Genomic DNA, 27155 nt, shown 5'->3' with positions numbered 1-27155 from the left:
TTCCCATCTCCTCCCTCCCCACCCTGGGGTCTGCGTCTCCATTGGAAAACTGCTGTGCTTTCAACAAAGAAGAATAGCTTCCTCCTCACTATCACCACGTTTTCCCTCCCTCGCTAGCTCAGGGGTTAGAAGGGAGCTGAGCTGGGAGCTCTTCTTCCTCCAGCCCTGGTTTGGTGGGATCTGCCTCAAAAATAGAGGTCCAGTTTGCATATGCTCCCTCCTGCTGCCCCCCATGGCACTTCCAGGGCACAACCCCAGGGCCAAGGATGCAATGGGTCGGCAGTTTTCATTTTCATACATCATGCACAAAAATAAGCTCCTTGCTGATACCCTGCCCAGGATCCCTGCACCGGCCTCAGCCAGGCAACCCCCAGCCCTCCGGCTTGCACCCCCTTCCTGGGCAGGGGGCTGGGGGGACGGGGAGCTGCCCCGGTGCCGTCGTTGCTGCCCCTGCGGAGCCCTCCAACAGCACGGGGCCTCACACCGCCACGGCAGCCCCTGCTTTCCTCCAGGCCAAGCTGCTTGAGCCGAGTTCGCTGTCATTGTATAGGTTACGTGATAAAAATTGCCACTGATGGGCTTCAGAGAGTTTCATAAAATTCTATTGACTTGATTGAGCCCAAAGAAACCAGTTATAAACTCCTTCCGTAGGGGCCATGGAGAGGTTCTTGGGGGCGCACACCCCTCACGCCAGGCTGCAGCAGCCTCCTGTAGCCCACGTCTCGATTTCCTGCACTGTGCGTGCAACTGACAGAGCCCGTGTTAAGCAACCCCCCAGGAAATTAGAATTAATTAGCAGGGTGCTGCAATTCTGCAAGCGACTGCCATTTATCCCACTAACGTCAGCTCTGCACTACTGGAGCTTTTAGAATTTCTGACATTAAAACTATTACTGGCCACAAATAAAATGTAATTGATATTCTTTCAGAAATGGAAAAAGTACGGTAGAATACTCTGCAGCATTATTATTAGGTGGTGCTAAATCAAATATCAAAGGATGAAAAGAATGCCGTATTTAGCAATCGGGTTTATTTTAATAGATGCAATGAAAGTCCCATGACTTACAATTTTGCCTCTAAGGGGAATGTTCACACTGGAGAAAATATGAAAAAAAGACAAAAGCGCACAGAAGAGGTAGAGCCACTCCAGGGCTGCCTGCGCTGTTCGCTAGTACTGGCAAGACTTCTGTTTTCCTTCTCGAATGACCATTCATGCTTCAACCTTGTTTTTCCCAAATATCCTGAGCTACAGTTGGAATCAATACATGCAGTGCAAAACACACCAACACCCAGAAAATCCTGTTTGTGCAACATGTAATGTGAAATTCTAAACTCTGCAAATTTAGCTACAGAGTTCCCGTTCCAACCTTTGCCATCTCCTTTGTATCCAAGCGTCAGGGGAGGCAGGGAGCGGCGACACGGCCGGCCTGCACGGCAGGAGCTGGGGGACCGGCACCTGCCGGCGGTGGGGGACAGCCCTGCCCAGGCGCGTATCGTGCTGGCCCGGGTGGCTCGAGAGGCGTCTGCCACGGTCACAGCCTGCTCGGGGGCTGGGCGCTACACATGGCTGGGCCTTGCTGCAAAAGCGTCCTCAGGAGCCTCGAGGTGAGCCAGCAGCTACTCACGGCTGCTGTCACAGTCAAGACCAACACCCCGAGCTTGAAAGTGCCACATAAATCACCACCAGCAGCAGGGAACAGCCACACACCTCCGCCACCTGCACGGGCAACCCCACTTGTCTGTCTACACAAAGAGAGCTTCTGCCTGCCAGAACGACTGTTCCAGGTACAATCCCAGCCTTCTTCCTCATCAGCGTCAGGCACTAACAGGGGACCAGGCAGAGCAGAGAGATGAGTCGAACGAAACGCTGCCTTTTGGATGCTGGCACAGAGGGGTGAAGTGAGGCTTTTCTACTGCGCTGATCCTGCCTTCCCGCTGGTCACCTCAGCCTTGCATCCAACTGTAAAATTGTCATATAATATTAAATATATACATCCACACACCATTTACTAAAAACATCCTTTTTCATTCAGCCGCTCTGGGTACCGGCGAGCGGGAGGGAGGCATCGGACAGCGAGGTCTCCAGGAGTACAATCACTGCTGTCAGACTGTGACCTGCAATAAGATGTTTGTTCTCCAGCAGCCTAAGTGGCATTTGCCCTCCAGACTCTGGCGTAAGGACCTGAGCCATCAGCATTGTACCAGCGGCATCCTGACCTAGATAAAACGCGCGTTGCAACACAGACTGGTTGCTAAAGTGATGAAAACCACCTCATTTACTGCCAGTGCTAATAACATGGCAACTCTGACAACCCAACCTGTTACGCTCTCCTGGAGCCGAGCGCTGCTCACCACAGTCAGGAGAGCTCTGCTGACTGACCCCGGGCGAGGACCGGTTCCTGCGTGGGTCAGCAGATAACAAGCAGCAGGCTGACTTGGATCCTTAGCAGCGGTGCCTCCTCAGCTGCCAAGCTGGGGTAAAATGTATCATCCTCATGTTGCCTCCAACGCCGGGTAAAACTGAACCCTGAGTAACAAAATTTATTTCTTGCACCTGAGCAGAAGCCCGTAGTCCAGAGCAGCGAGCGTGTACCGATGCTGCCTACAGAACTTTGTTTTGGCCACTTTTTATATATATAGCGGTCCGTCACCTGTAATACATGGGAAGTGCGTGCAATATACAGGAGATGTACACTTTATTTACATCATCTGCAGTGAGCTGGCTATTGGTCTGACTGATACATGCTGCCTTCGGTAGTGCTTTTTCTGGTTTTCGATGGGGCGAAAGAAATGAAAGGATATCCATAGTTAACACGTGTTGGAGAAGAGGCTGCGCGTACCCCTGCTGCACAGGGCCTTTCCCCACACCCGAGGAGGTCTCCTACGTCCCAGGGAGGTGGGTTCTCCTTAGCTTTGCTGAGGATGTGCTGGCTGCTGCGTTTTCTTCCCATTGCCCCCACCTGGGGACAGCCTGCCAAGGGATGGCCTGTCACACTGGGAAGACGAGGAGGCGGATCAGACAAAAGACACCGAGAGGAAAAGAAGGAAAAAGCCAGGGGTGTTTAACGGCTGGCCTTGTGAAGCCGCACGTCTGTAGGGTACAAGAACACTGCCAAATACACGTGATCCAAGAGTTTTAACACAATTTATTTTATGCTTAAATAATCAACTAGATCATCCAGTGTTTGTTGTTTTCATACATATGTAATTAGAGCTATTATCAATGAATGCTGTTTCCATATGAATATAATCAACAAATTAAAGTATTTCACCAAAACCCAAATAAAAATGCCCTTTAAAACACAGCAGCCTTAACAACCTAATATTACACTGCTAGGATGATTACAGATGATTGGCTTACTGAAAGATTCTACATCTTATAGCCAGTACACAATACAGTAATAATTTTACAGCGTGCTGCCAGTCTATTAGCTAATAATTTCCTCTTCAGTTCATTTAAAAATATCCCAAACTTGTGCTCCTTAGAGCACCAACCCACTTCTAAAGCTGCAAGCATTACCCCCATTATAAAGCGAGAACAGATAGCACCCCCCTCCCCATAATGCAACTACTGTATATGTTATGGGTTTCAGGTCATTTCATTGAAAAATTGGCAACAGCAACAAATATTAGATGAAGGGCTTTGTGTTTACAGATAAAATCTTATTTTTCATGTTGCGGTATAGTGTTTGCAAAACTGGAAAAGATTTAATCAAAATAAGGTGAAACACATGCATCAAAATATTAGTACTCTGAAGAAAAATTTTCACAGAACTACAGAATTCCTCATTTTGGGAATCATTTAAATTTGCAGCAGATTTTAAAGATTTTTTTAAAATCAAGCTAGCGTTTTTGCATATACAAACATTATAATTGCTAATATACAAGAATCTGTGAAGATACACCCAGAATATCCCTGTAGGTGCAGCCATTTGAGACACCTAGCCTGCTCAATGCATTTGCAATATTCTGTTTGTGATCGAAAAGGCAGTGCCTTATCAACATTTATTCTATTTTGTTAGAATTTATACAGTGTTATTTATTTACAGCAAAACTATTGATGTTTAAAAAAGAAACAAATAGTGTTTTATACCCTGACAGTTTGGGTCCAAGAAAAATAAGGCGAGCTGTTGTGGATTTTAGTAATTTTAGTGTCTTTCCATGGTTTAACCATTTCGTCTCCGTACATTCCCTCTGGCCACAGGAATTTATTTCTTTTGAGATGACATCAAACTGCTTGAAAGAAGCTGTTAACAGCATGGCATCTTGTATATACACGGCATTGGTTACTGCGCACCCTCCAATCCTGTGAATGTGAATTTCCATGCTCTGTAAATTGGCTCATGCTAAATTAATTTTTTTGTTTGGTTTTTTTTTTTTTGTTTTTGCTTTTGCATAAAAACCATGCAGTTAATGTGTGGAAGCAGCAAACACACACACACTTTTATAGGTGAATGTTTAATTCCTGTTGATTTTTCTTCCATGAGTGTCCCTCTAGAATACTGGCAGTAAAAGCACACAGTCCTACGGAAAGAAAAGACAGCACAAATCATTTCAGAATATCTTGTTAGAATCAGTTTTGTGCCTTTCCCTGGCTAAACAGGAAAGTTCTAATTGGCATTACAGAATTCTGCAACAGGACGAATCACACACTTTCTAGGTAGGTAATGACGTTAGCTGAGCCCCCAGCACAAAGGGAAAATGCAGCTGCAGATGTCCACATTGCTCATGAACTGATTTACAAATACGTTTGCCACACGCTGCATTTCATCACCCCAGACAAAGTACCAGCTCATCAGATCCAATGATGACAAGGAACAGGTACTCTCTATAGCAGAAGGAATAGCATCGTCTCCAGAATGACAGTGCTGCTGCTTTCACAGCACGTTTTGTTTTATTGTTTGCAAGCAACCCCACAGCGGTGGAAAACCTGCACTCCTTGCACATCCACCTCTGCCAGTCGCTCGGGGAATGTGATCGGGAGAGCCAGGAATGTGGAGCCCAGCCTTTAAGAGACTGGGCAAAGCACAAAGCAAGGACGAGGAGCAGTCCCATCCACCTCCTGCCTGGCTCGCCTGAGAGGCACCGAGGAGACGGGGGTCCAACTCCTGCTCTCTCCCCCATCCAAAACCAGCCAGGCACCTAAGGGCAGCAAGTCGGTTACATCTGCTGTACAGCAGCAACGTTTTGCAGCAAGGAGGCAGAAGTACAAACACACTGGCAAACAGGAGCTGGAAGACCTGTGGGCTCCCCTGCCCCCGGGCGCAGGGAGGCTGGCCTGGGAGTGCGGCTTGCGCAGCGCCTGTGGGATTCAGGCTGGCACGGACATGCCTGTTTACTAATCATATCACGGGTCCACGCACATTCCCCAGGAGTGCTTGCGCTCTCCTTCTGTGCTAAAGCAATCTGTCCTTGCCCACATCTACGGATGTCAAATCTGTCCCGCTGCTAAAAGGCGCCTATTCACATTGCAGCAGTCACGCCAGCACCCACAGTGCCATCCTGCAGAACTGCATGCAGAAGTTCCTGGCTTTTCCTTGCAACCTATATTTAGCAACAGGTTTATTTGCAATGGTGACAAAGATATTTTATAGCAAAATCTAACATGATTTTTTTTTCAAACATTCAAAGGAAAAGCAACACCTCTGCTTCCCAAACAGGATTTTTTTTTTTGGTCTTTTGTGATCAAGAAACAAACTGGTTTTCTATCAGAAACCCCTGTCTGTGCAAATACATCCACTTCTGCATTCGAATAAAATGTTTTCAATAGACCCTTGACTGGGCTCATAATTACTTAATGTACATTTGGTCATGCTTATCGTGTCAAAGTTCAAATGACAGAGATTCATCTTATGGGACAAGTTCCCCGCTGAGCAAAGTTCTATTTTCTAAGGAAGACTCTCCACATTCCTCGGGGGTCTAGCACAGAAGAGCTACTGGAAATCACAGGAGAAATGTATCAGCAGTCAGGGGAGCAAATCTGGTTCTGAGGAACTCAGACTCTGGCTTTCTGAAGGTCAGAATATGTTTCGTGCACGAGGCAAGGACTGCTTTATTAGTGCCATTTTGTTTTAAAATTAAATGCTTCTCCCTTATCCCCAATGTGTGTTGTACCACGCTTCTATGCTGGCAGGCTCTTTACCTGCCCTCCTTACGGGGTTCAATGCCCCATCTTGCCTTCAGTGCTTTCAAATTCACAAATTTTCACTGGTTTCTCCCTGCAGATTGACAGTGGAGAAGCACAGAGCCAACTTGGGACACAATTTCATACAAGCAGCGCCATCCCTTTGGCTTGCTTTCCTCCCACATCCTTGAGCTCCTTGAAGGAGAAAGGTGTGTCAGAAGAATCACCTCTCTTTGCAGAGCATTAAATATTTTATGAGTGTGTTGAGCAGCAAGCCCCATGAAGCGGTATTATTCTATTAGCACACATGGGAGGGCACTCAATAAAGTGGGAATTCAGCAGTCGTGCTAGGTGGACGCAGTATGTGCTTACCAGATGCCGAAAGCATGCCAGTCACCTTGCAGAGCTCGCTCCTTAGGGATCCCATAAAGCCCTCAGCTAGATCCCACACGGCGAGTGCCGCTGGTCTCAAATGGCACTACTCACAAGCAAGAAGGCCCCTATGGCCAGGTGGCTGTAGGGGCTACCTTACATCGAGGCAGTTGGAAGGGACTAGTGACTCAGGAGAGACTCTGCTTCTGTCCTTTACCTCCACATCACTACCCAGCATGTTTTCCAGGTCCTGTTTATCCTGTTCTTAAATTCTACAGTCAGTCCTATAGCAGATGTATAGGAAAAGCATAGCACATAGACTCGCACTTCATAAACTCTTCCTCTGCCCAATTCCTAAAACCCACCAAAGCTAAGGAGGGTTCTGAGTAGAAAAAAAGGACATGAGCATGGTAAATATATGCACTTGAAGCCATGACTGACCAGCATTGGCAGATGCAGACTGGCTCCTCCTGTATTTACAAGTACATTTGCTGTGTGATCAAGACAAAGCAGCCTCTGGCTTCACAGTGCTCCAGCACGCCTTTACAGAGCCCCTGCAAGGGTGTCTTGGTCTGTGCATTTGGTTTTACTTTGGGAAGCCCTTATACTGTCAGCTGCTGCTTTGTAACAATCGTTAAGGCCGGATCAATAAAATACACAAGAAACAGTTGGTAAGGATTATTTGCTGGCAAATACTGAGACACTTCATTGGCTCTTACAAGGACTTTGACTTGCATAACTGCCCTCAGATCACATGCCCGATGGTGGAAGAAGCCTTTCACTCCCACTGGATTTACTTGTGTGCAGCTCCTTCACTATTTGTGTTTAAATTGACTTTTGGGAGTAGAAAGTGCCATGGATTACAGACACTGCCCTTTGTAAAACTCCCCAAGATCTTACACGTGCCTCAGTACTGCTTTGCTTTATGTTCCAGGAAGTAAAGCTCAGTTTCTATATATGAACTCCAGGTCATTTTCTGCTTACAAGATCAAGGGCCATCTATTCAGCTTTGCAGCCTGAAAGCAGCGTCAAGGCAGCAGAAGACAAGCCGTTGTGCTGCCCAGGTGCTAGCCCCCGTGCTGCCCAGGGGTGTGCTGGCAAAAAGCTTTAGCAATGGAAGAAAATTGCACACTGACCGTTCAGTGGTCGGCTTTCATGAGTAACTTTTCTTCTCCACAAGTCTGACTTCTTTCTTTGTCTTAACCTTATAAGCTTCTCCCTGCTTTAAAGGAAAAGTATAAACATTAACATAGTTGGCTGAGAGTGCTTGTAACTGTAGACCTGCTTCCAAAACAGGCTCCACATTTTGCTGTAACAGGATAAGTAAAAAGCAGTTAAATCACATTAACACTTCATTTCAGAGATACACACAATCTACTTATCCACTCTGCTGAGCTGCAAAAGCACAGGCCTGAAATATCATCTTCAGGAAGAGAACACGGGTCTATAATTTCAGCACAACCCCTGGGTTGCAGCGCCCGGCTGGCAGCCCTCGGCAGAGCCTCTGCCATCAACTGCAGCCGGATTCGGCGCCACCATCAAGGGAAATCACCTTTCCCAACCAGCCTCCCGGGCCAGCTGGGGTTGGCGGACGTTTCCAACAGCACAGGCCATGGCTGCTGTTATGATGTTTCACAACGTCTGTGCTTTAAAGTGAGCAGGTTAGTAATGGAATAAAGGGAGGAGGAAGAAAGCCAGCAAAAACCACTACTGAAGCAGTGCAGAAGTAAAACCAATGACAGTGACAAGCAGTGCAGGTTTTGTGTCTTTAAAACAGCAAACCCTAAAATAAAGTTCATCTTTGCTCATTAAAAGTAGCTCAATAATCATCTAAAAATAAATACTCCAGTAATCACAAGCCTCATTCACATCAGAGAAAGGCATCTGTTTATGCGTGGTTATCGGCAGAATTTACCCCTCGGGTAATCTGCATTGATGTATTTGTAACTATTTGTAGTTTCCAACTAATCTAATCTGGTGCAGCAAATTGAAAATGTTTCCCCTTTGCCGGGCAGGATTTATTTTTTCCCTGATAAAGGACTATGAAAGAAGGGATGGAAATACATTTGTTTCAACTCTCCTATTTCTGTGTCATCCCCCGCCTTTTTCTTCTTTTCTTTCTTTTTTTTTATTAGCAGCAGATAAAGAGTATTTGTTATCTTTCTTTGTTTCTGAATCTGTTTTCACTCAGACAAAAATTCCATTAACCCCGATGACAACTGTACTGAAGCACAGACCTCCAAGGGCCAAGCGCTGGGGAGCAAGGCATGAGCTCCCCTGAAGCCATTTATCTCCAGAGATGCTGCCTGTTGCCCCGAGGCCTCCTTGGGACAGAGGACAGCTCGAGGAACAGCCTGCCCCTGCCTGCCCACACCTCCAGGGCCCCCTGCAAGAGGGGCTGGGGCGTGCTGGGGCACAACAGACCTGCCCTTCCTGCTACCCTCCTTTCATTTTGGGGGGGGGCCTGAAGCTGGGCACAGTCCAGCCCTGCAGAAAGGCTTCTGATTTTAATTGCCAGGGACAAAATGCTGTCTTAGTGTTTGCTTGTAAAGGCTACCATTGCTTGGGTATGTTCATGTTCCCCTGAATCCTGCAAACCCTCAGTCACTAGCACAGGGGTGTTACGCAGGTGGGGGCCAGACTGCGGCTCACTCCTTTGGGCTGGTGAAAAAGCAACATGCTACACCTACGGGTGTAAAGCACAAATTCTGCAAGGGCCTAATGAAACCCACAGACACGGCTCATCTTGATGCACAAAACAGGCCCCAAACCTATGGTCTAAGCCTGCTGCCTGTTATACAGAAGACGACCTTAATGCTTCTGTGCTGGCAGAATTCAGCCGGGCCCCCTCGACACAGCCCCTGCCCGCACACAGCACAGAGACCCCTGCCCCCTTACCCACACGCACAACTTGTCAATAACTGCAAGCACCACACTTTGCCAAGGCTTCTTGTTAAATGCAAACCTCCAGCCCTTTAGCAGCGCTTTCTAGCAGTCAACACAACCCTCCACGTCTACTGTTATTTCCTGGCAGTCCCCGTTCCATTACCATTTCACCAACTTTCCTCTCATGGGGGATAACAATGCGTCTTACTACCTTCCGGGTGATCTGTGGGAGGCAATACATGAAAAGTATCGATTTTTTTTTCCTAGACTCTAAAGGGAGAAAGTATATTAAAAGAAGTTACTTGAATGCAAAGACTCAGAGCAGTGATGTAATTCATGATTACTTTTCTCGTGATGACGTTGCCTTCTTCATCGGTAAACTGTTCCTCTGTTACAGATTCACCGGGAATGTTTTTTGCTTCCTCACCCTAAAGAACGTGTTATAAGATTAGCAATATAGCCTATATTCTGCCAAACCCACACATATTTCCACACCAATCCAAGCAACAAGCACATGCTAGCTTCAACTTTATGTAACAGTTTGCTTTATGTCACACAAATAGTATGAAAGCCTCGCTTATTTAGCATGCCAATACCTGTGCATTTATTCTACAGAATGTGTCCTTAAAGCCTGTAGTGAGCTTCTAGCACATTGCTCTTATTAACTAATTCATGACATGAAGCTCTCTGGGCAACAAATCATCTTGCGGTCAGTCTGAGTCCTATGAGATGGAGGCACAAATTCATGACGATATAATCTCTAATCTGACATCCATCAGCTTTTCACAGCTTCTCAGTGCCCAGCACACACAGAAACATGGTCTCACACCAAAACAAGGCGGGGGAAATTTGGGATTTGAAAAGACAGCTCTGCCTATAGCTTGCCAAACACACGCACAAAAGACACAGACTTCTCAGCATTTGCAAAATGGAGAAAGGTATCTTACGTGATGCTTTTCCTGGCACGGTAACACCTGCCAACCTGCCGAGGAGCTCGGCAGCCTGGTGCACGACTTACTGAGATCGGCAGCACTCCAGCCATTGCTTCTTGTAGTACCAGCAATTTACAGGACCAGCGTAAATAAATGTAAAAGCAGTTTCCTAACTGCTATGCTAGTGACTTAATACCACTACAAGAATTATGGTTCAAATTTTAAATAAATGGTGTTACTTTAGAGTCTAAGGCTAGCTGGCAGTCACGAACTTATGCTCCAGAAGAACTCTGACAATTTTACCTCATAAAGTCGTGTTTCCAAACCTGAGCGCTGAAGCAAGCACTGCATTTGATGCTTCAAAAACAGCCATTGTCTGTGCTTATTTATTTCATATAAATAAAACAAATATAATCATAATGTAGCGGGTCTACATATGAAAAATTCCCACATGTAAAAGAATAACCCTTTAAATAAACAAAACCAAAAAAGGTCCTTCAAACTTTTCTTCTCCCCTCACTCCCAACCCACTATGGAAAAAATGGCAACTAGAGAGAGGAAGCAGAAAGAAACATTGTATAGAACATATACCAATATTAACAACGAAATAATATTTGAAATGAGACTATTACAGCTTAACATTGAGCTTTCATAATGCTTCCACGTACTGAGCAGCACAGGGCAAATATAATTCCTATTTACTGTTGTCTATACGCTACATAGTTTTCTACACAAAGCTCCTGGCACTGCTCTATAATGAACAAATATAGTGATACTATATTTATTTTTTTTAACCATTTTCCCTACAAACACAGCTTTTTCAGCATGTACATTATAACATTAGGTTTGTATGCCATTTCTAAGCTCTAAACCAAAGAAACCTTTCCTTTTGTTCACCAGCCATTTGCGGTCTTTTCTATAGCCAAGCTGTTCGTTTTCCTCGCTGCAGAGGGACTGCGGGAGGCAGGAGCCAGAGGGGAGTACGGAGAGCAGAGCTCAGCTCTGCCGCCAACCCAGCCCCCCGTCAGCGTTTCTCATTATTCAGAAGTGCAGAATTTTTGTTTATTTAATGTTAAAAGCAATATTGAAATCAGTGCTTGATAATTAAGTCATTAAACAATTTCCGATATTTTACATGGTTTTTTCCCCACATTTTCACAGGCTATATATAAACTGTAAAACCCGTTGAACTTTGATACTTTAGGAAGCCTGACCGAGAGAAGGGCAGGCTCCACAGCCAGGTGGGCATCACTGCACAGGGACGCAAGGATGAGGTCCTGCACCTGAGACACCCGTGGGGCTGAAGGGGCCTAGCTGAGGTCCCCAGGCGTGGGAACGGTGGCGTCCCTACAAGAAGCACGGCAGAACAAAACGGCTGCTGAAGCCTTCAGATGGAGCCTGGGCTGGGCCCGCACAATTCATTCCCCAGCAGGACTCTGCTGAGGGGTCACGGGAAGGAGAAATTATATACCTGCCTGAGCACCGACATCAGGCTATGCACAGGAGGAGGGAAGGGGCCGGCCACCCCCCGGTTAGCGGGGCCCCAACGCCGGCAGCCTGCTCCTTCCTTTCACATGAGAGAGCGAGCAGAAACGAGAACAGCACAGGGGCTGCTGCGGCAGGGGCGCGATGACTGGGTAAAGGTTTTGGGAACCGAAACCTGAGGGGTTTCCTAGCCACAATGAAACAGGGTGAAATACTGATTCTGGAGGCTTAATACTTTAATCAGAAGCATAGCAGATGGGGAACTATCTGCCCAGTTTCTCTTTCCTGGCCTCTCACCCGTGGGCTCAGAGACTCCCACAGCAGGCTCCCGCGTGGCACCCTAAGGGACAGGAGGGGACCCTGGCCCAGATGTCCCTCTCACCGCATGGAGCACAGAGGTATGGAGAGGTTCCCTTTCATGAATAGGATCTCCAAAGCCACTACAATGAAAACCATGAAAACCAGAAATAAAACCACATGGCCAGCAGCAAGGTCACCAGACTACCTGGCACACCAGTACTGCCTGCCTGTACTGGTCCTTTGACTCCTTACTGCCGCTATGAGCAAGGTTATTCCTTAAAACAAGTTAGTGAGAATTACTGTGTTCAGCTTTAAAATGAAAAATGTATTGATGCACTGAAAGCTGTCTCTTGGAAGAAAACGCAGTTTTAAAGGTATCACAGAATCACAGGTTGGAAGGGACCTCAGGGATCATCTAGGTATAGTGGATCTTGGGTTTTAATTCGCTACATGCTCCTTTAAGCACAATTTAAGGATAAATGCTGTAAATACTCAACACTCAGCACGCATGAAATCTAGCTTTCACAATTCTCTTGCTGGTGGGTAGTTAAACAAATTGCAGGAGGGTTCACAATTGGCAGGAGGTAGATCTGATTTACTGACATTTCTAATCCTATGCAGTTATAAAGATGGATGTTTGCTGGGAAAAAAAAAAACCTTACCCACTAGCAGTTTTACTTGTCAGATCTCAAACCAGCATTGGGCTAGAAGTGCACATTAGATGACCTTGTCAACAAAAGCTGTTTTTAAACACAAAGCTGGTGCATCTGCGTCACAACTAAAGAATAAAATTATTTCTGCTGCATCATACTTATGTGGGCTTCATTTTACCCTTGACCAGTGGGAATCACTGTCACAATACCAAGAGCTTTAGAAAGGCAGGGAGAAAACTTAATACTGTGATTACTGGAAGCTTGGTTATATCCCTAGGACTAAACCATACAAAGGCTGCAGTCTGCAAGCCTCAGCCCCAGAACATGCCAGGAAGCTTTGCAAAGCAAAGTGCTTTAATGTCACCCTGCTCACTGGAGTGTAGTCCTGCCAAAACCAGCTGGTATCCTCTCTCTGCTGCTCTCCAGGGCAGGAGAAGCAAAGCACCGCTTCCTCAAAGTCTTCCGCCAGCTCCACTGGTTTTCTTAACAGTTATTTGCAGATGATGGGTGTTCCCAGGGACCTCCAGATAAATGGAGCTATACAGTCGGTGCTGCAGTACTGTGCCAAAGTTCACTGCAGATTTGTCAGAGCTCTGGTTTTCTTTCCTGTTTGTTTTGTTACTAGAGGGATCATAGTCCCCTTTATTCCTCCTGTACATCTAGTGTTGTTGTAACAGTGGACAAAAAAGATGTGGCTGGATGGCTGCTACCCAGACGGATAAAAAGGAGTTTAAAAGCAGACGGAAATAAGCAAGATGGGAAGATCCTAAATATTTAATTTCGCCAAAGACCAGGGGCAATGCTGCAGTGGGAACAGGAGCCGTACAGAGCACTCAGACCTCTTCAGCCACCATCAAGACATAATCCTTTCAGTCTTGAGATCACATTCTTGTAATGCATAAACAGCAGCTGCACCTCGGTCTCCTCAGGGTCTCAAGCCTCTGTGGCAGCGGCAGTAGAAACAAACATCTTTCATTAAGGTCATTTTCATTAGTGAGTTCTGCCTACTCAGGGAGACCTTGTTAATCAGATGCCACAACTCTCTGCCTGCGCTTGTGCTGAGTCTGTACTTGCTTGTTTGCAGCTGTATTGCTAATGCCATGGGAGGGGGGGAACCCCGACAAACCAAGAGGCAAGCCAAGGAGACCTGAAAGGAAATGGTGCCGCAAAAGGGGCAGAGTATAGTCCAGCACTGGGAGCTGGGTCCTAGGTCTGTTGCTTGTTGCATGGAGGACAACATGATGAACAGACCTTATAACAGCACTTGTAGTCTGTGTTTTAATTTACCTCTGTGTTATCTTCCTAAGGCCGGCAGCTCTGATCCTGCCAGTCCCTCCCGGGGTGAGGGCACTTATGGAGCAGAGCAATTCTGCAGCTCTCCCAGCCTGGCAGGGACTGCAGCGGAGAGGCTGCGCCGAGCTGAATACACAAATGGAAAGGCTTCCCACGTGTCTTACGTGGGGCACAGGACCTTAATTCTTCTCACCTACAGGATGGCCACATTTTTACTTTCCATAAATAAGTCTCCTCTGAATAATAAGCTCATGAAAGCTGCTGGTTCTAGGTTTGACTGACAGCTGCTCAGGCTCCCATGCCACTCCTCCAGTGCAGGCTGAACCAAACTCTCTGCAGTCAGTAATGGGGAGCATTTCATGGGCAAAATGCATGGAAAGAGACAAATAAATCTAATAAAAAATTGGCAAGAAATAACAAAAGTACAAGATACAAAATGACATCAGATTTGAATAACCCTTGCTTAGAAATCTATTTTATTTTCCGTTACAGAATTCTACCATAAACCTTTTGGCAAGAATCTTACTAAACAGTTTTTGCCAAAAATTTGTACCCATGAAAGATTTAACAACCTCTGAAAAAGCATGAAAAATTAGATACGGATTTCTGTCATGACTAAATAAAAGGAGCTTTGGATCAGGCTCTGAATGTGCACATTGTGGCAGCTCTCTTATTTTTCCCTTGTGTGCTAATTGCTCGCATTCCTGTGCTACCATAAAAACCCATTTCTTTTGCAATGCCCCATCCCATCAATCCACCATGTGAACAGAAGAGGGGAAAGGAAGCAAAAACAAAAACATCTGCACTACCTTGAGGTTAGAATACGATCCTATTACATGTGGAAATGGGCATCAGTCCTTGCTTGTCTGGTTTTATGGGCTCAGCCCTCTGAAGTGCTAAATCCCATGGGAATGTGCTCGAGAGTGCTGAACACTTGACAGGACTCAGCTCTCGGACTGCTGGGAAAAATCCTCCGGGGGAGAGAAAAGCCTTTCTCCATATTTGGGCCAGGACAGAGAACTAAGGTAGCAGTTAAACGGAAATAATAGTGTTAGCAATAATGCAGAATGGCACTGAAAGGAAAAACAAGTTGGGAAAGAAGAACAAAGGTAATGAAGCAATTCAGCCCTGACAGTAGCTGCGGAGGCGCATAGCAAAGCCTTTTTTCCACAGGACTCCATTTATCCTCAAGGTACTGATGTTGCCAAACTTTATCCCTGCAGGCTACGTGAGTACCTCTGTTGCTTGTAATGCAACAGGCAGCCGGTAATGAATATGTGCTACAGCAAACCAAAGCAGCTCCCATGTGCCCAGCGGAGCCTCCGAACGTACCCTTGCCCCCTCCCCGCTGCTGCTGTTGGCACAAGCCGGCAGGGTGGGCTGACGGCACGGGCGCAGCATTGCCATCCATTTACAAAGCCTGTGCCCAGTTTTTTTCTGATGTTCGCAAGAGTTTTTATTCCAGAGAATGCAAACTCAACACAGATCTCTAGGGCTGGCTCCTAAGTAACCACAGACAGTATAGGAAAAGTACTCCCATGGTCCAGGCATGACTGCAGAAAAGCACTGGGGCATTTCATCGTCAGTGTGTGGCAGGCTTGCTGCCTGGGGACGGGAGAGCCAGGAGGAAAATGTCCCTGTCCCCTACTCTGCATCGCCCCATAACAACTATCTGACTAACCCAGGAGTATCAGAAGACACAGGAGCAGAAGGAGAGCCCGATTGCCCTCTCATTATTGCTCCACGGCAGCAATGCCAGCCCCGCTCAGTGCGAGCCTCAGAGAGGGGAGCTGGGGCTGTGGGTCGGGCACAGCACGCGCTCGCAGGGCAGCACCTGCAGCTCCCGACCACTGCCTGGGGCTCGGCAGCTGAAACGCAGGAGTTATTTTCACTCTGCAGGCTGAGCGCGTTGCTCCGTGCCGCTGAGCACTGTATCCTGAGACCTCTGCCATGAACAAGGGGCTGTTCCTCAGCTTATGTGTGCGCTCACAGTGATTTCAGTTCTCCCACACTGAACCTCTGTTCCCAGGAATATGCAGGAATTAAAGTCCAGCTCCCTGCTGATGTTAAAGCTCCATTCTTCCATTTCATGAACTTTACATGATCAAAATACACCTATTGAAATGGTTGTTTCCACTATCAAACTCTCTAAAAGGCCTGATGATTGCTGCTTTGAAAATTTTTCTTGTTCTGTTTTAAGCTTGTCTTGAGATGCAGAGAGGGAGATAAAAAAGAAGATATAAATCATCAGAAAATGACAGAAGTATCACATGTATTTTTGAATCAAGAGACAGGTACATCTCTAATCCAATTCAGATCAGACACGTTCCCAACAGAGCAGGTTCAGCCGCCTCCACTCACCATGCACACCCTCCCGAACGCATCTGCACGAGGTGCAGATTACAATGCTATATACGCTGCTTTACCATCGCTCTGTTCAAAGTTCAACCCCAAATTATACCACCACATTTAAAAACAATTTTTGATGCCTTTCTCTAAACACAGCAGAGGTACTTGGAGAGCAAGTGAAGACTGTGTTTTACATACTTTCTTTCTTTTTCCTACTCTGACGTTTCCTGACTTCAAACCAGTGGACACTAAAATAGTTCAGATGTAAATTGGGTGGGAGACCTCAGCCACAGGCCAACTAGGCAGCCTTTAAAACTTCCAGCATGCGGATACTTTATGTCTTGCCAGAAATGCTCTTACAGCATTTGAGGGTCTGTAATCACCCACAGGCCACCTGCCCCATTTGAAAACAGAAGCCACATTCCTATTTCTGACCAGTCATGTCTTATCTGCAGAGGGAATTACTGATGAAGGGTTATACCCTGCCTGGCCCGGGGCCTGCCATGGAAGGCAGCAGCTTCCACCTGCAAAGGTGAACTATTGGACAAAATAGTCACTTCTACTGAGGAATTTTTGCCATTCCTACCTTATCCCAAACGGGAGCACAACTGGTATACTGAAGAAATTCAGGGTGAAAGCAGTCAGAAAAGTCAACCTGCCTTTTCCAAAGCATCTGTATCCTGGAGAGATCAGTAGCTGTGCAGAGCAGCCTATCCGCGATCCACATTGTACAAGAGGTGCGGTGCCTGTATGCATACTCTTCTCCAGAAAGCATGCAAATAACAATATAGGTATGTGCAACCGAGAGTCTCACGAATAATTCCTAAAATAACAGTTACATCTTAGGCAAACTCAGCCAGTCCTGTAATAGCACTATGGTGGCTGGCTGGCTTTTTCATGGCTTGACTACACAATTTTCTAACAAGGGTCTAATAAACCCTGTAAGTTACTGAGGGATTAACATAATGGTTTCTGATGCAGAATTATTTTATCCTATATGCTGCAGGCAAATAATGACAGACAATACGACCATACAAGATAAAAAGATGAGGGCAAATGCAATTATTTATATAACTATGCCATTGCTATCCGTATATAAAGTATATTGTGCTGTAAATAAAGGCTATCTGTACATAAATATATCAAATACAGCCTCCTGAAGGCAATGCAAAGACTCTTATTGACTTTGGTAGGTTTTAAATCGGGATCATGTGCTGTTTTGAGATTTTCCAGAACACATTAAGCACTTAGGACCACAAGTTTCAACCAGAGTACATGGCTCCTACTCTCCTATATCCCACTTGTACATTCCTGCAATATTTTTAACCTGTAATTTAGATTTTTTTTTAAGAAAATGGAAAAAAGAAAAAAATTGTCACTCGTATCTGTCTGCAATTCATTGTGCTCTACATCAGGCCGACACACTGCATCTAGCTGTAGTCTTTAAGATGCCATGCAAAAAAGTGCCAGAGAAGGACACAACATGCCATGCAGCACAGTTCTCTTCCAGCAGAAGACAACCAGAAACCTCTGGGTTAAGCAAGGAAAGGCCACCTAGCACTTGGTTATAAATACATACTGGCAATGGAAAGCACACTACCAGAGGGACTCCAGTATGCCAAAATTGACATTCTGACACAGCAGTCCAAACCCACGTCCATGCCAATGTCACCTCAGGAATGCAAATCACAAAATACCTTCAGAATCAACCGCCGTCGATAAACTCTCGTAGTAATTCTCTGCTCTTCATCTGAGCTCGAATCACTCTCAATCTCACTGTCACTGTCACTACATTCCTAATAAATGCAGTTTTAGTACATTTGAACAGCACATTTGCAAGACAGAACATGCTGATCAGGACTAGGAGAAGGAAACAGAGGTTATCATGGGCAGTGTTTTTCCTGTCTCGTATGTACATAATGACTCGCAGTTTTGCTCTTAAAGTGTATGGTGGGAGGAGGCCTTTTTGCTCCTTGGCATGCTGTAGCTTGATAAGTATAGCAGGTACGGAATAGCTCAGCAGCTCTTAAGTCTTACAAAATGGTATTTGGAATGCATCCGGCAGAATTTCTAAATATTACATAGTTGTTAAAGATTTTGTGTTAAAAAAAACCCTTGCCATAACTGCTTGCTTTTTTCTCCTCAAAAACTAATGTTTCAAACAAATTGTATGGATTCGCAAAGTATGGGAAGTGGATTCCCTCATAAAGAAGGATGACAGTCACACAGAAAGATTCAGTGGAGCACCTCCACAAGGAAGATTACAAATAAGCTTTTTGAAGAACTTCTCCATGTAAGTGGCTTTCCTGCTCAGTATTTATCTGCTTTTAAGTAGCAAACCTGTAGTGTGAAGTACAACCAATCTGCATTTTTTAAGTCGGGAACTTGTAGACCTCGGCTCAGGGCGAGGGGGAAGCGCCTGACGCTGGCCTCAGCTTGGTGCTGGGAGGTACCGTGGCCACACACAGATCCATCCTAGTGCCCTCCTGACAGCCCTAATGTTTTCCACTCCAAAACCCACGGAGCTCCTCGGCTTTGGGGCTGAGTAGCTCTGTGTGCATATGCCTGTTGGAGGGCTTCATACCGATGGGTGTGATGGGGACAGGGCAGAGGCCCTTCTCACATGCTGTTTGGCTGAACCAACCTTTTCCTGAAGAGAGAAATTTTAAATTTTTCTCTATAATTACTCAATGACAGCCTCAAACTGATTTTAGGCTCATGAACAGTGGAGATTGCTAACTGCATTTCTGTTTCTGTTTTTGAATCTGGCCTAAGACATCCCAAACAAGAAGCATTTCTCAGAAATGATGTGTAAAATAAGAGTAGGCATAGGTGGGTGGAGGAGAAAAAGGACTATATAACAAAAAGCATTTAGGGCAGGATGACAGTACTCATTTGTGTGTAAAGTCTCCTGCTGTCCCCTGGGACTAGCCAAATATATATGCAAAAAAATTATAATCCAACCCTATCCTGAATAAGTAACAAGAAGCAGAAGATTCCCAGAGGGCACGAAGGTTTTGGAGGAAGAGTTATTATTAATAAACAGCTTCAAGCAGTTCATTTGTGATGGTATTCTGAGACTGGGAGTCACCTTGACGATGTGTTGGACACCACCCTCTCTGGGATAACAGAGCAACTGTGCTGTGCTCCTCTCATTTAAAAAGAACACTGAAATGTGATGCTTGAGCATTCATAGGGAATTATATGGCCTACTCGGTCGCTGCACTGCTTTTGTAAGCTTTTGGGCATTTACGTGGACTTGGGATAAGGCCAACAATTTGTTTCATCCACATCACCAGGCAGCAGCCCAGTATCAATCATCTGAGTTTATCTCTTGCTGCAAACTGTGTGCCAAAGCGCTGACACAGGCCTTACCCTGCAGGTAGATGACTATTGCTTCTTAGTTCTTTCCCAATGGGCCACAGAAAAAAAAATAAATCTCTTACTTTGTAAAGTAATTTTATTTTGTTCCCCCTTTCTTTCCACAGAAATAAATCTGCTTCTTCCATGCTTTTCCCTTATGGAACATTTCTGAAGAATACCTTGCAGAAAGACTGCAGTTGAAATTCTCTTTCTGTTTTCATGACAGCACATGATGTATTTCACCACGAATTGGACTGTGTTAGTAACTAAACTCTTAACTTCAAATTAGATTAGAAGATATTCTTGAAGAAATATCGACAAGATATTAGAAGCAATTCCTGTTGCCATTCTAACAAACACTAGTTTGCTACCCACTCTTTGTGAAAGACCCATGTTTAGAAATCGCATTATCTTCTGATACCAGTTTATTCAAAGATCATGTCTATAAAAAGAATTGTTATTTAGAAGATAAGATTATCACCCTTTACCGATAAAGCAAAAGCAGTGCAAAAAGCACGTGCTTATTCTTCCCGGTCTGGATGGGATATCCAAAAGTAAAGAGAACACAGAAGTGGATGGCAACTTGGCTTCTTTCCGACGCGAATCCAAAGGGAGAAGTGCAGCGCTGTTGCACACCCTCAGAACGTTACCGTGTACATCTACGCTTGCCCCTGTGTATAAACTGAGCATAACAACGACGGCCCGAGGTCTGCCCCAAAGCCTACCGACACTAAAGGAACTCTGCCATCTGCCTTTCACTGCCTTTGCAGGAGGCTCTTACTTACATTTTTTAAGTATTCCAGTAATTAGTGAACATTAGGAAAGATCTTCACTGCTTCAACTGTGTCACGAACTAATAATAAGATAATAACGATCATATGCTGCATAACTGCTAAGATTGATTATGTTACCATCTAATAAAAGAACTCTTGGTTGTATAATCGAAAGAATGGTTTAGTATGGACTAATTTAAACCTGAACGATTTACTGCAGCCTACCATAGCCAATATTTTTGTCATGCTACGATAAAAAAAAAAGCTATATCATGTAGAAGCAATTCTACTGAAATACCTCTCTTCCAGAAGTTATAACCTCCTCCTGTATTACTCCCAGGAAAAGACAATCTCAGCAGAGAGAGGAATGAAGAAGAAACTCTGCCATGCCCTTTTTCAGCCCAGTTCCCTGCCGGTCCTGTGGTCTGTTCTGTGGCAACCTTCCCGCTGCTGGGCTGTGAGGTGCATGCAGCTACGGGGCTATAAGCCATCCTTTGAATCAGCTTTACTTTTAAGCTTCTGGGAGATAGATATAAGCAACTGAGAAAGCTATTCTGTAGTATGCATTGTATTTTGTGTGTATATATATCTGTTGTGTAGTGTGCTCAGTACGTGCCTGTTTATACTAGGATGTGCAAGCTGGGCAGGGTAGAAACAAAAGGGAGCCCCTCCGCAGTATTTTAGGAAAGAACCACCACCTGGAAAAGTCCTTTCCACGTTTGGAAATCTTTTGCTTCCTCTTGGCTGGATGCACTTTGGAGTTGGGATGAACGAGGCCGTGAAACAAGAAATATAGAGAGGGACTTAAATATTACCCAAAATGTATTTTCTTGCAAATTAACAGTTTAAAAAAAATGCAGGGGGCGTTGGGGACAAGGAGCAGGATAGGGGCTGAAGAGTCCCTCTATCTCTTTGCTCACTTCACAAAAAGAGGGGAACCAGTGGCATCACCTTAACTGGAAACAGATGGAGCACAGCTGAGCTGTTTGGCACGGTTTGCACAGGTGGTGTGTCAGGGCAGGAAAGGGGCCTGTTCCCCAGCGATGCGGGACGGTGATTCCAGAAGCTGCTCTAACCTCCTCCAGGGCTCAGAGCCAGTCAGGCAGAGGATTGTGCGGCCCTGCTTGGCTCCTCTGCCTGCCCCCGCTCCACCTCATTCCATTCACACCAGAGAATATAAATTTCCACTAACTTCCATTTTTCTTAATTTAGCAATAAATAGAAAAGGCATAAAGATGGATAAAAAAACCAAAACAAACCAAACAACCCTGTCACAAACAAGTCTTACAAAAAATTATGTCAAGCAATATGTCAAGCAACAGGATCTCCTCACACAGTTAATAATTACGGGACATACTGTACCTTCTGTTCAGACATTACTGCTCCCTCCTCCTCTTGGATGCTTGTTCTTGGCTTGCCATCCTCAGAAGTACTCCAGCTCATCTTCTTCACACTGACAGGCACAGATGTTTTGTTGCCTTCTGTTGTTGGCTTGCTAGTCTCTTCCAAAGATTTCTGATATGCTGTTGATGATAACATTTGCTCATCAGTACCAGCTGAAATCTGGGGCTTTGTTTTCAGGGCTTCTTTGTCACTCTGTTTTCCCACATCATTTAAAGATTCCTGGATGTAGGATTTAGTTTTCGCCTCTGCTGTGGATTCGGATAGGCTTCCGTTTGTTTCTGGCTTCCCTGCTTCTCCTTTGACATATGAGGTAACAGAATCCCTAGATTGGTCCGAGCTACAAGAAAAAGGAAAGAAAGAATAGACAGCCATTCAGTGCTTAAATCACACACAGAAGGGCAAAGCTCCGGGCCTCTATTCTTAGCAAATATGTTTCATATGGAAAAAAGTAAAATTATAAATTCAGCTTCCAAACATCAGCCTATTTAATAGTCTTTTCTGCCCCGTCGTGGTATCTTTTCAGAAGCAACAAGAATACGGTGAACACTGGAAACAAGGTCAAATGGTTCATGTTAATATTCTTCCACCTGGGAGGGGTGGGAGGAAGAGAAAGAAAAATACACAAAACCTACCATTTCCCTTTTATAATCACGAGATAAATCCCCGAGGCACTAATTCTTTAACCTGCTCTCTAACCAAGGAGGTGATGAAAGTATCTGTTACCATGCAATTACCAGCAATCACCGAATAATTAATGTTATTTTTCCCCCAAACTACAATATCTGTACTCCAGATAAGTCATGCCGTTTAAAAAATATTGGTATCTGAAAATAAATCCTTAGACAGTGCAGAGTTTCAATAACATACAAAGCCAAAGGCAAGGAAGGTTACTACAAGATAGAAAGCTGACCAGAATTTTGCCTGAGATTACCTACGGGCAGGTATAACCTGCACTTCTGATGCATGGTTTTCTTCTCTGTTGCATGGTTTTCTTCTCTGTTGCATTTTTGCTTCCTTTCAGATAAGCAGTATGACTGTACACATGAGAATACTATAGCTATTTGCTGGCAAAACTCTTACAAGAGATAGCAAATTGAATTAATCTAGTTAGAAATGGATACGTTATCTTCTTAAGGAAGCCCTTTTACTTTTAGAAGCTATTTTACCTATTTAACCCAATATAAAATGCAGAATAACAAAGCTTGCTTAACAGAACAGAAATCACATCGGTAGTAGACCAAGTGCTTTACAGTCCTGAAAGACAATCAGTTGGCTGAAATCAATGGCTGAATTCCCACTAGATTCGATAAGAGACTATCTAACGCTACCTGGAACCTTAAAACATCCTGAGTCAAAGCTGCAAAGGATGTAAACTGCTGACAGACAAATGATCGCTCTGCAGATAATCATTCTCTACTGATTTACAGCTCGTGCAGACCTGGCTCCTTCAATCAGTAATCATGGGAGCCTCGATCAAAACAAAGGCAGGCAGGAGCTCTTCACCCAGTGGATTCCGGTAAGGCTGAACACGCCAACACATATTGTGAATGTTGAAAGCTTAAGTAGGTCCAAGGGAAGGCTGGAAAAGCTCATGCAAGAGAAATGCTTTGAGGGTAAATATGTAGAAAGCATCCATCTCAGCAGGTCATTATACTGAAAGCAAGTAGAGCCTGGGAAAGTACTGGAGGAAACCAGCATGTACATCCACTCTCCGCCTTCCCTGAGCATCCTCTACAGTCGCTGCTGGGAGGCAACGTATGGGACTAGATGGATTTGGTATCATCATTCGTACCTTCTTATGCCTTGTAACTCATCCCTTTAGAAGTCTAGTAAATCAGCATGACATAACACGCTTGAAGTAAGCGTCATAAAAACAGCAACAATTTAAAATTTGGCTTATGGAAAAAGTAGCGACTATCTGAGGGAAGGCAGAGAGATGCAAAGCAAAGGATGACTTCTAAAAAGGTACTTGAGAAATAAGAGTAATGTAGTATCCTGGTTTCAGATGATGTGCTTTTTATAGTCCTCAATTCCAGTTACATCTCTGCATCACTAAGATTAACTAAAAATGGAAATACACAAGAAGTCAAAAGTTAATATTATCCACTCAACAGAATATAAACTAATTCTGAAATACCTATATTAAGATGAAACCTGATAAATGTACGTTTTAAAAGAAATATGCCTGAGACCAAATTGAGTCAACTATTACTTTTTCTTTAAAAAAAAAAAATATATTTACATATATACATATTTTCATAGAATAGTAGAACAGCGGCCTCAGCACTGCTCCTGGAGGTAAAAGCAGCATGGGAAGGCTTGCTTACACACACACACACACACACTTTTACACAAATATCCTCACCTATCATCCAAGCGATCTAGCAGGCTACCACCTATTCTGCGTCCCGATGTCGGTGGCTCGGTGACACTTGACGAGTCAGGCTGCCAACCTGTAATTGAAGACAATTCGTGTTCTGCTTGTTGAACACCTTTAAGAATTGACCATATTCTTTCTTCCGTCATCTCCTCAGACCCAGCTCCTTCTTCCAGATGAATGTCCTCAAACAGAAATTTATGCTTTTCTTCCGTCATCTCCTCATCAGTACCAGACTTTTCTCTCTCAGGCTGTTCAGTCCTTATGCCTGTTTTACTAGTCTCTTCACTCTGCCTTTGTTTAGCATCTTTTGATATCCCGCCATAACTACCAAGATACCGTGGAAAATCCTTAAGGTCCACTTCCTCCAAGTGGCTCTCGCCTACGGAAATATCTTTAGGTGTTCCTTCTCTAGGCACTGAGAAATCAAGTTTGCTGTCGTCCAGTGAAGTGTCTTCTTCAGTCACCACTGGCGGTGCTGCTGCTGTACCATCTACTTGTCCCTGGGAGGTCACTAACACGTCACTCAGTCTACTGGGAGTTCTAAGGGGTGACTCTAGGCTAGAGGTGTCGCTAAAGAAATCATCCTGATGGAAAGGGGTGGGTGGCACGAAGCGCAACCCAGTGGGAGTTTCCAGTTCCACTTGAATGGTGGGGTAACCTAAGGAAGACAGCACATTTGGACTGACTGGGATGAAGCATGGAGCAACGAATAAGCAAATGTCAAATGATTCATGAATTACTTAAAGTATGAAACGCATGAGGAGGTGCAGGTGTATAAGAACAAATGCAGTTTGGATAGAATTCTTTACTTTGTCCTAAACAGAACAACAAAATCAGTATTGCCAGCGAATAGCACAGTGAAGCCAGTACTTTTGACTGTTTTGTGTATAAATAGTCTGCAAAGAGTTCAGCAATTGTTTTTGCAGCCATTTTAACATTTTCAAGCTATAACAGGTTGTCTTACAAGCATGCAATAAATCAAATGTGGACAAGGGTGGTTGTCCCTTTATATTCAATACAATGTCTTGCAGCCATATTGTGTAAATCTTTCTTTCCCAGTTTTTATCTTTTTTAGATTTGGAATTTTAATAAATAGATTTTAAAAACAGAATTAGATCATAACATAGGACAGCCACTTTTCTGTCAGTAGGTCCACATTTTAAATATATTTTTATATAAAAATATACAATACCAGCAATACAATGCTACTAATATATACCTCCAATTTAACCACAGAGCCACAAGAATGGGATAGTTAAAGAATGAGGAACATAAGAGGATCCTAGTGAGGATACTAAAGAATAGCAGATCTAAATACACAGCGGGATAAAAAAACTAAAAAAGGAAGTTAACAAAGGGATAAGAGAACACAAACACAAGGAAGAACTATATGAATATTTCAGGTACAGTAAAGTTATACAGGTGAGAGGACTGTGCTGAGTAAGGAGATCTTGGTGATCTTGGAGAGTGAGGTGGTGTTGGTGACATGGGTACAATCAGATACACTGATCAAATAAGAGAGAAAAGAAAAGAAAAATTGATGAAAACATGGGAAAACCATACAAAAGGATTAAACCAAATATATACATAAAAATGACAACAAAATCTGAAGTTTGCTTTCCAGCAAGTAATAGGTCGGGTAACCTACAAAAGGAAAAAATATATGCCGTGGGGTTAACTTGACATTGTGCTGCCTGCAAAGGGAGGTGCATTAACAGGGTTTGGCTTTTTTCTTTCCTGAACCAGCTGAGAGGAAGGAAAGGCGGTCTGGTCTTGGTGAGGAAAGGAAGCTTGAGGAAGGTTCAGAGAAGAGGAGAGACAGAAAGCAACTGCAGAGAAGCGTGGTGGTTTTTTTCCCCCATAAAAACATTGATGCTACTATTAAAAGGTGCAAACAACATTTCAAGAGCAACTTTCTTAAAATGTCAACAGAAAATTATTTCTGTAATGCAATGATTCAATGACCAGCAATGCTGCTCAATAATGGAAGCACACTGAGCTTATATGCTCTAAAGAAAAAAAACCATCTTACTAAAATACAGGGAAAGCTCAATACATACTTGAACAAATTACAAAAAGCAAAGAAAGTGTTACTTACGAAAGAAAAAAATCTTATTTAAGGAGCTATTTATAATACACGTGACAAAAATCAAAGTAAAGAATGTAGCAACCCAGTGCCTGTTAATTAACATTTAAAAGAAGAAAAAACAACATTTAGTGTCTTCAACATACTGATAAATAATAAGTACACCTATGGCAATTCTGTTGTACAAGCAGAATTTCATTTATCCTTTGAATCTGGTTCAAAATTAACCTGCACAATTCTGTTCTCGGTACAGCTTCCATGTGAAACATATTACACAATTTTACCCATTAGTAGACTGAAAAATGTATTCTCTCACTAATAAAACATTTTCATATTTTTCTACTGCCATTGCAGAAATGGTCCAAGTAAAAAATCATAAAGTAATTTATATTAATTTGTCTCAAAGAGGCTTGGTAGTAAATTGCACATTAATTTACTCTATGCAATTACTAAGCACTTTTTTTCCTTTTCTTCCTTCTTTTTTTTTTTCTTCAAAGAATTCTTACTGTTACTTATCTAGACAAGGAACCAAAGAAGATATGTATTTCCAAGTAACTTGGAAAGTGTGCAATACCAAGTACATTAAAATATACATGGGCAAGCCTCAAAGCACAACTATTGCAGGAGGAAAATACTCAGCCCTTGTCAACTGACATGGAGGCTGGCGGGAACAAGCTTCCTCAGGCATATATTTGTGGGATCCTGGGCTTATTCTTTGAGACATTAATGTGCGGCCTACGCATCGTACCATAAGCA

At 44.1% G+C, this 27155-nt stretch overlaps 1 protein-coding gene across 5 annotated transcripts in view; it reads right to left on the bottom strand.

Annotated features, from left to right (window-relative positions):
* Positions 1-3125: 3125 nt before the first annotated feature.
* The window catches only part of ANK3 (ankyrin 3), a 375046-nt gene continuing 351016 nt past the window's right edge, over positions 3126-27155 (bottom strand). For 3 of the 5 annotated variants that reach the window (XM_064464768.1, XM_064464770.1, XM_064464769.1), the window contains 4 exons: positions 24299-24971; positions 21892-22270; positions 9726-9809; positions 9476-9604 (listed from right to left, as the gene is read on the bottom strand). In XM_064464768.1, the coding sequence (XP_064320838.1) occupies positions 9491-9604; positions 9726-9809; positions 21892-22270; positions 24299-24971 (1250 nt within the window). In that variant the 3' untranslated portion in view covers positions 9476-9490. Of the gene's footprint in view, positions 4524-7631; positions 7718-9404; positions 9605-9725; positions 9810-21891; positions 22271-24298; positions 24972-27155 lie in introns of those variants that run through there. The other 2 variants (XM_064464771.1, XM_064464766.1) reach the window with 2 other exon arrangements.

This window comes from Phalacrocorax carbo, chromosome 13 (genome assembly GCF_963921805.1).
Source record: "Phalacrocorax carbo chromosome 13, bPhaCar2.1, whole genome shotgun sequence".
Taxonomy (NCBI): domain Eukaryota; kingdom Metazoa; phylum Chordata; class Aves; order Suliformes; family Phalacrocoracidae; genus Phalacrocorax; species Phalacrocorax carbo.
Note: the sequence above shows the minus strand (reverse complement) of the source record. Positions and strands in the feature narration are given on the sequence as shown.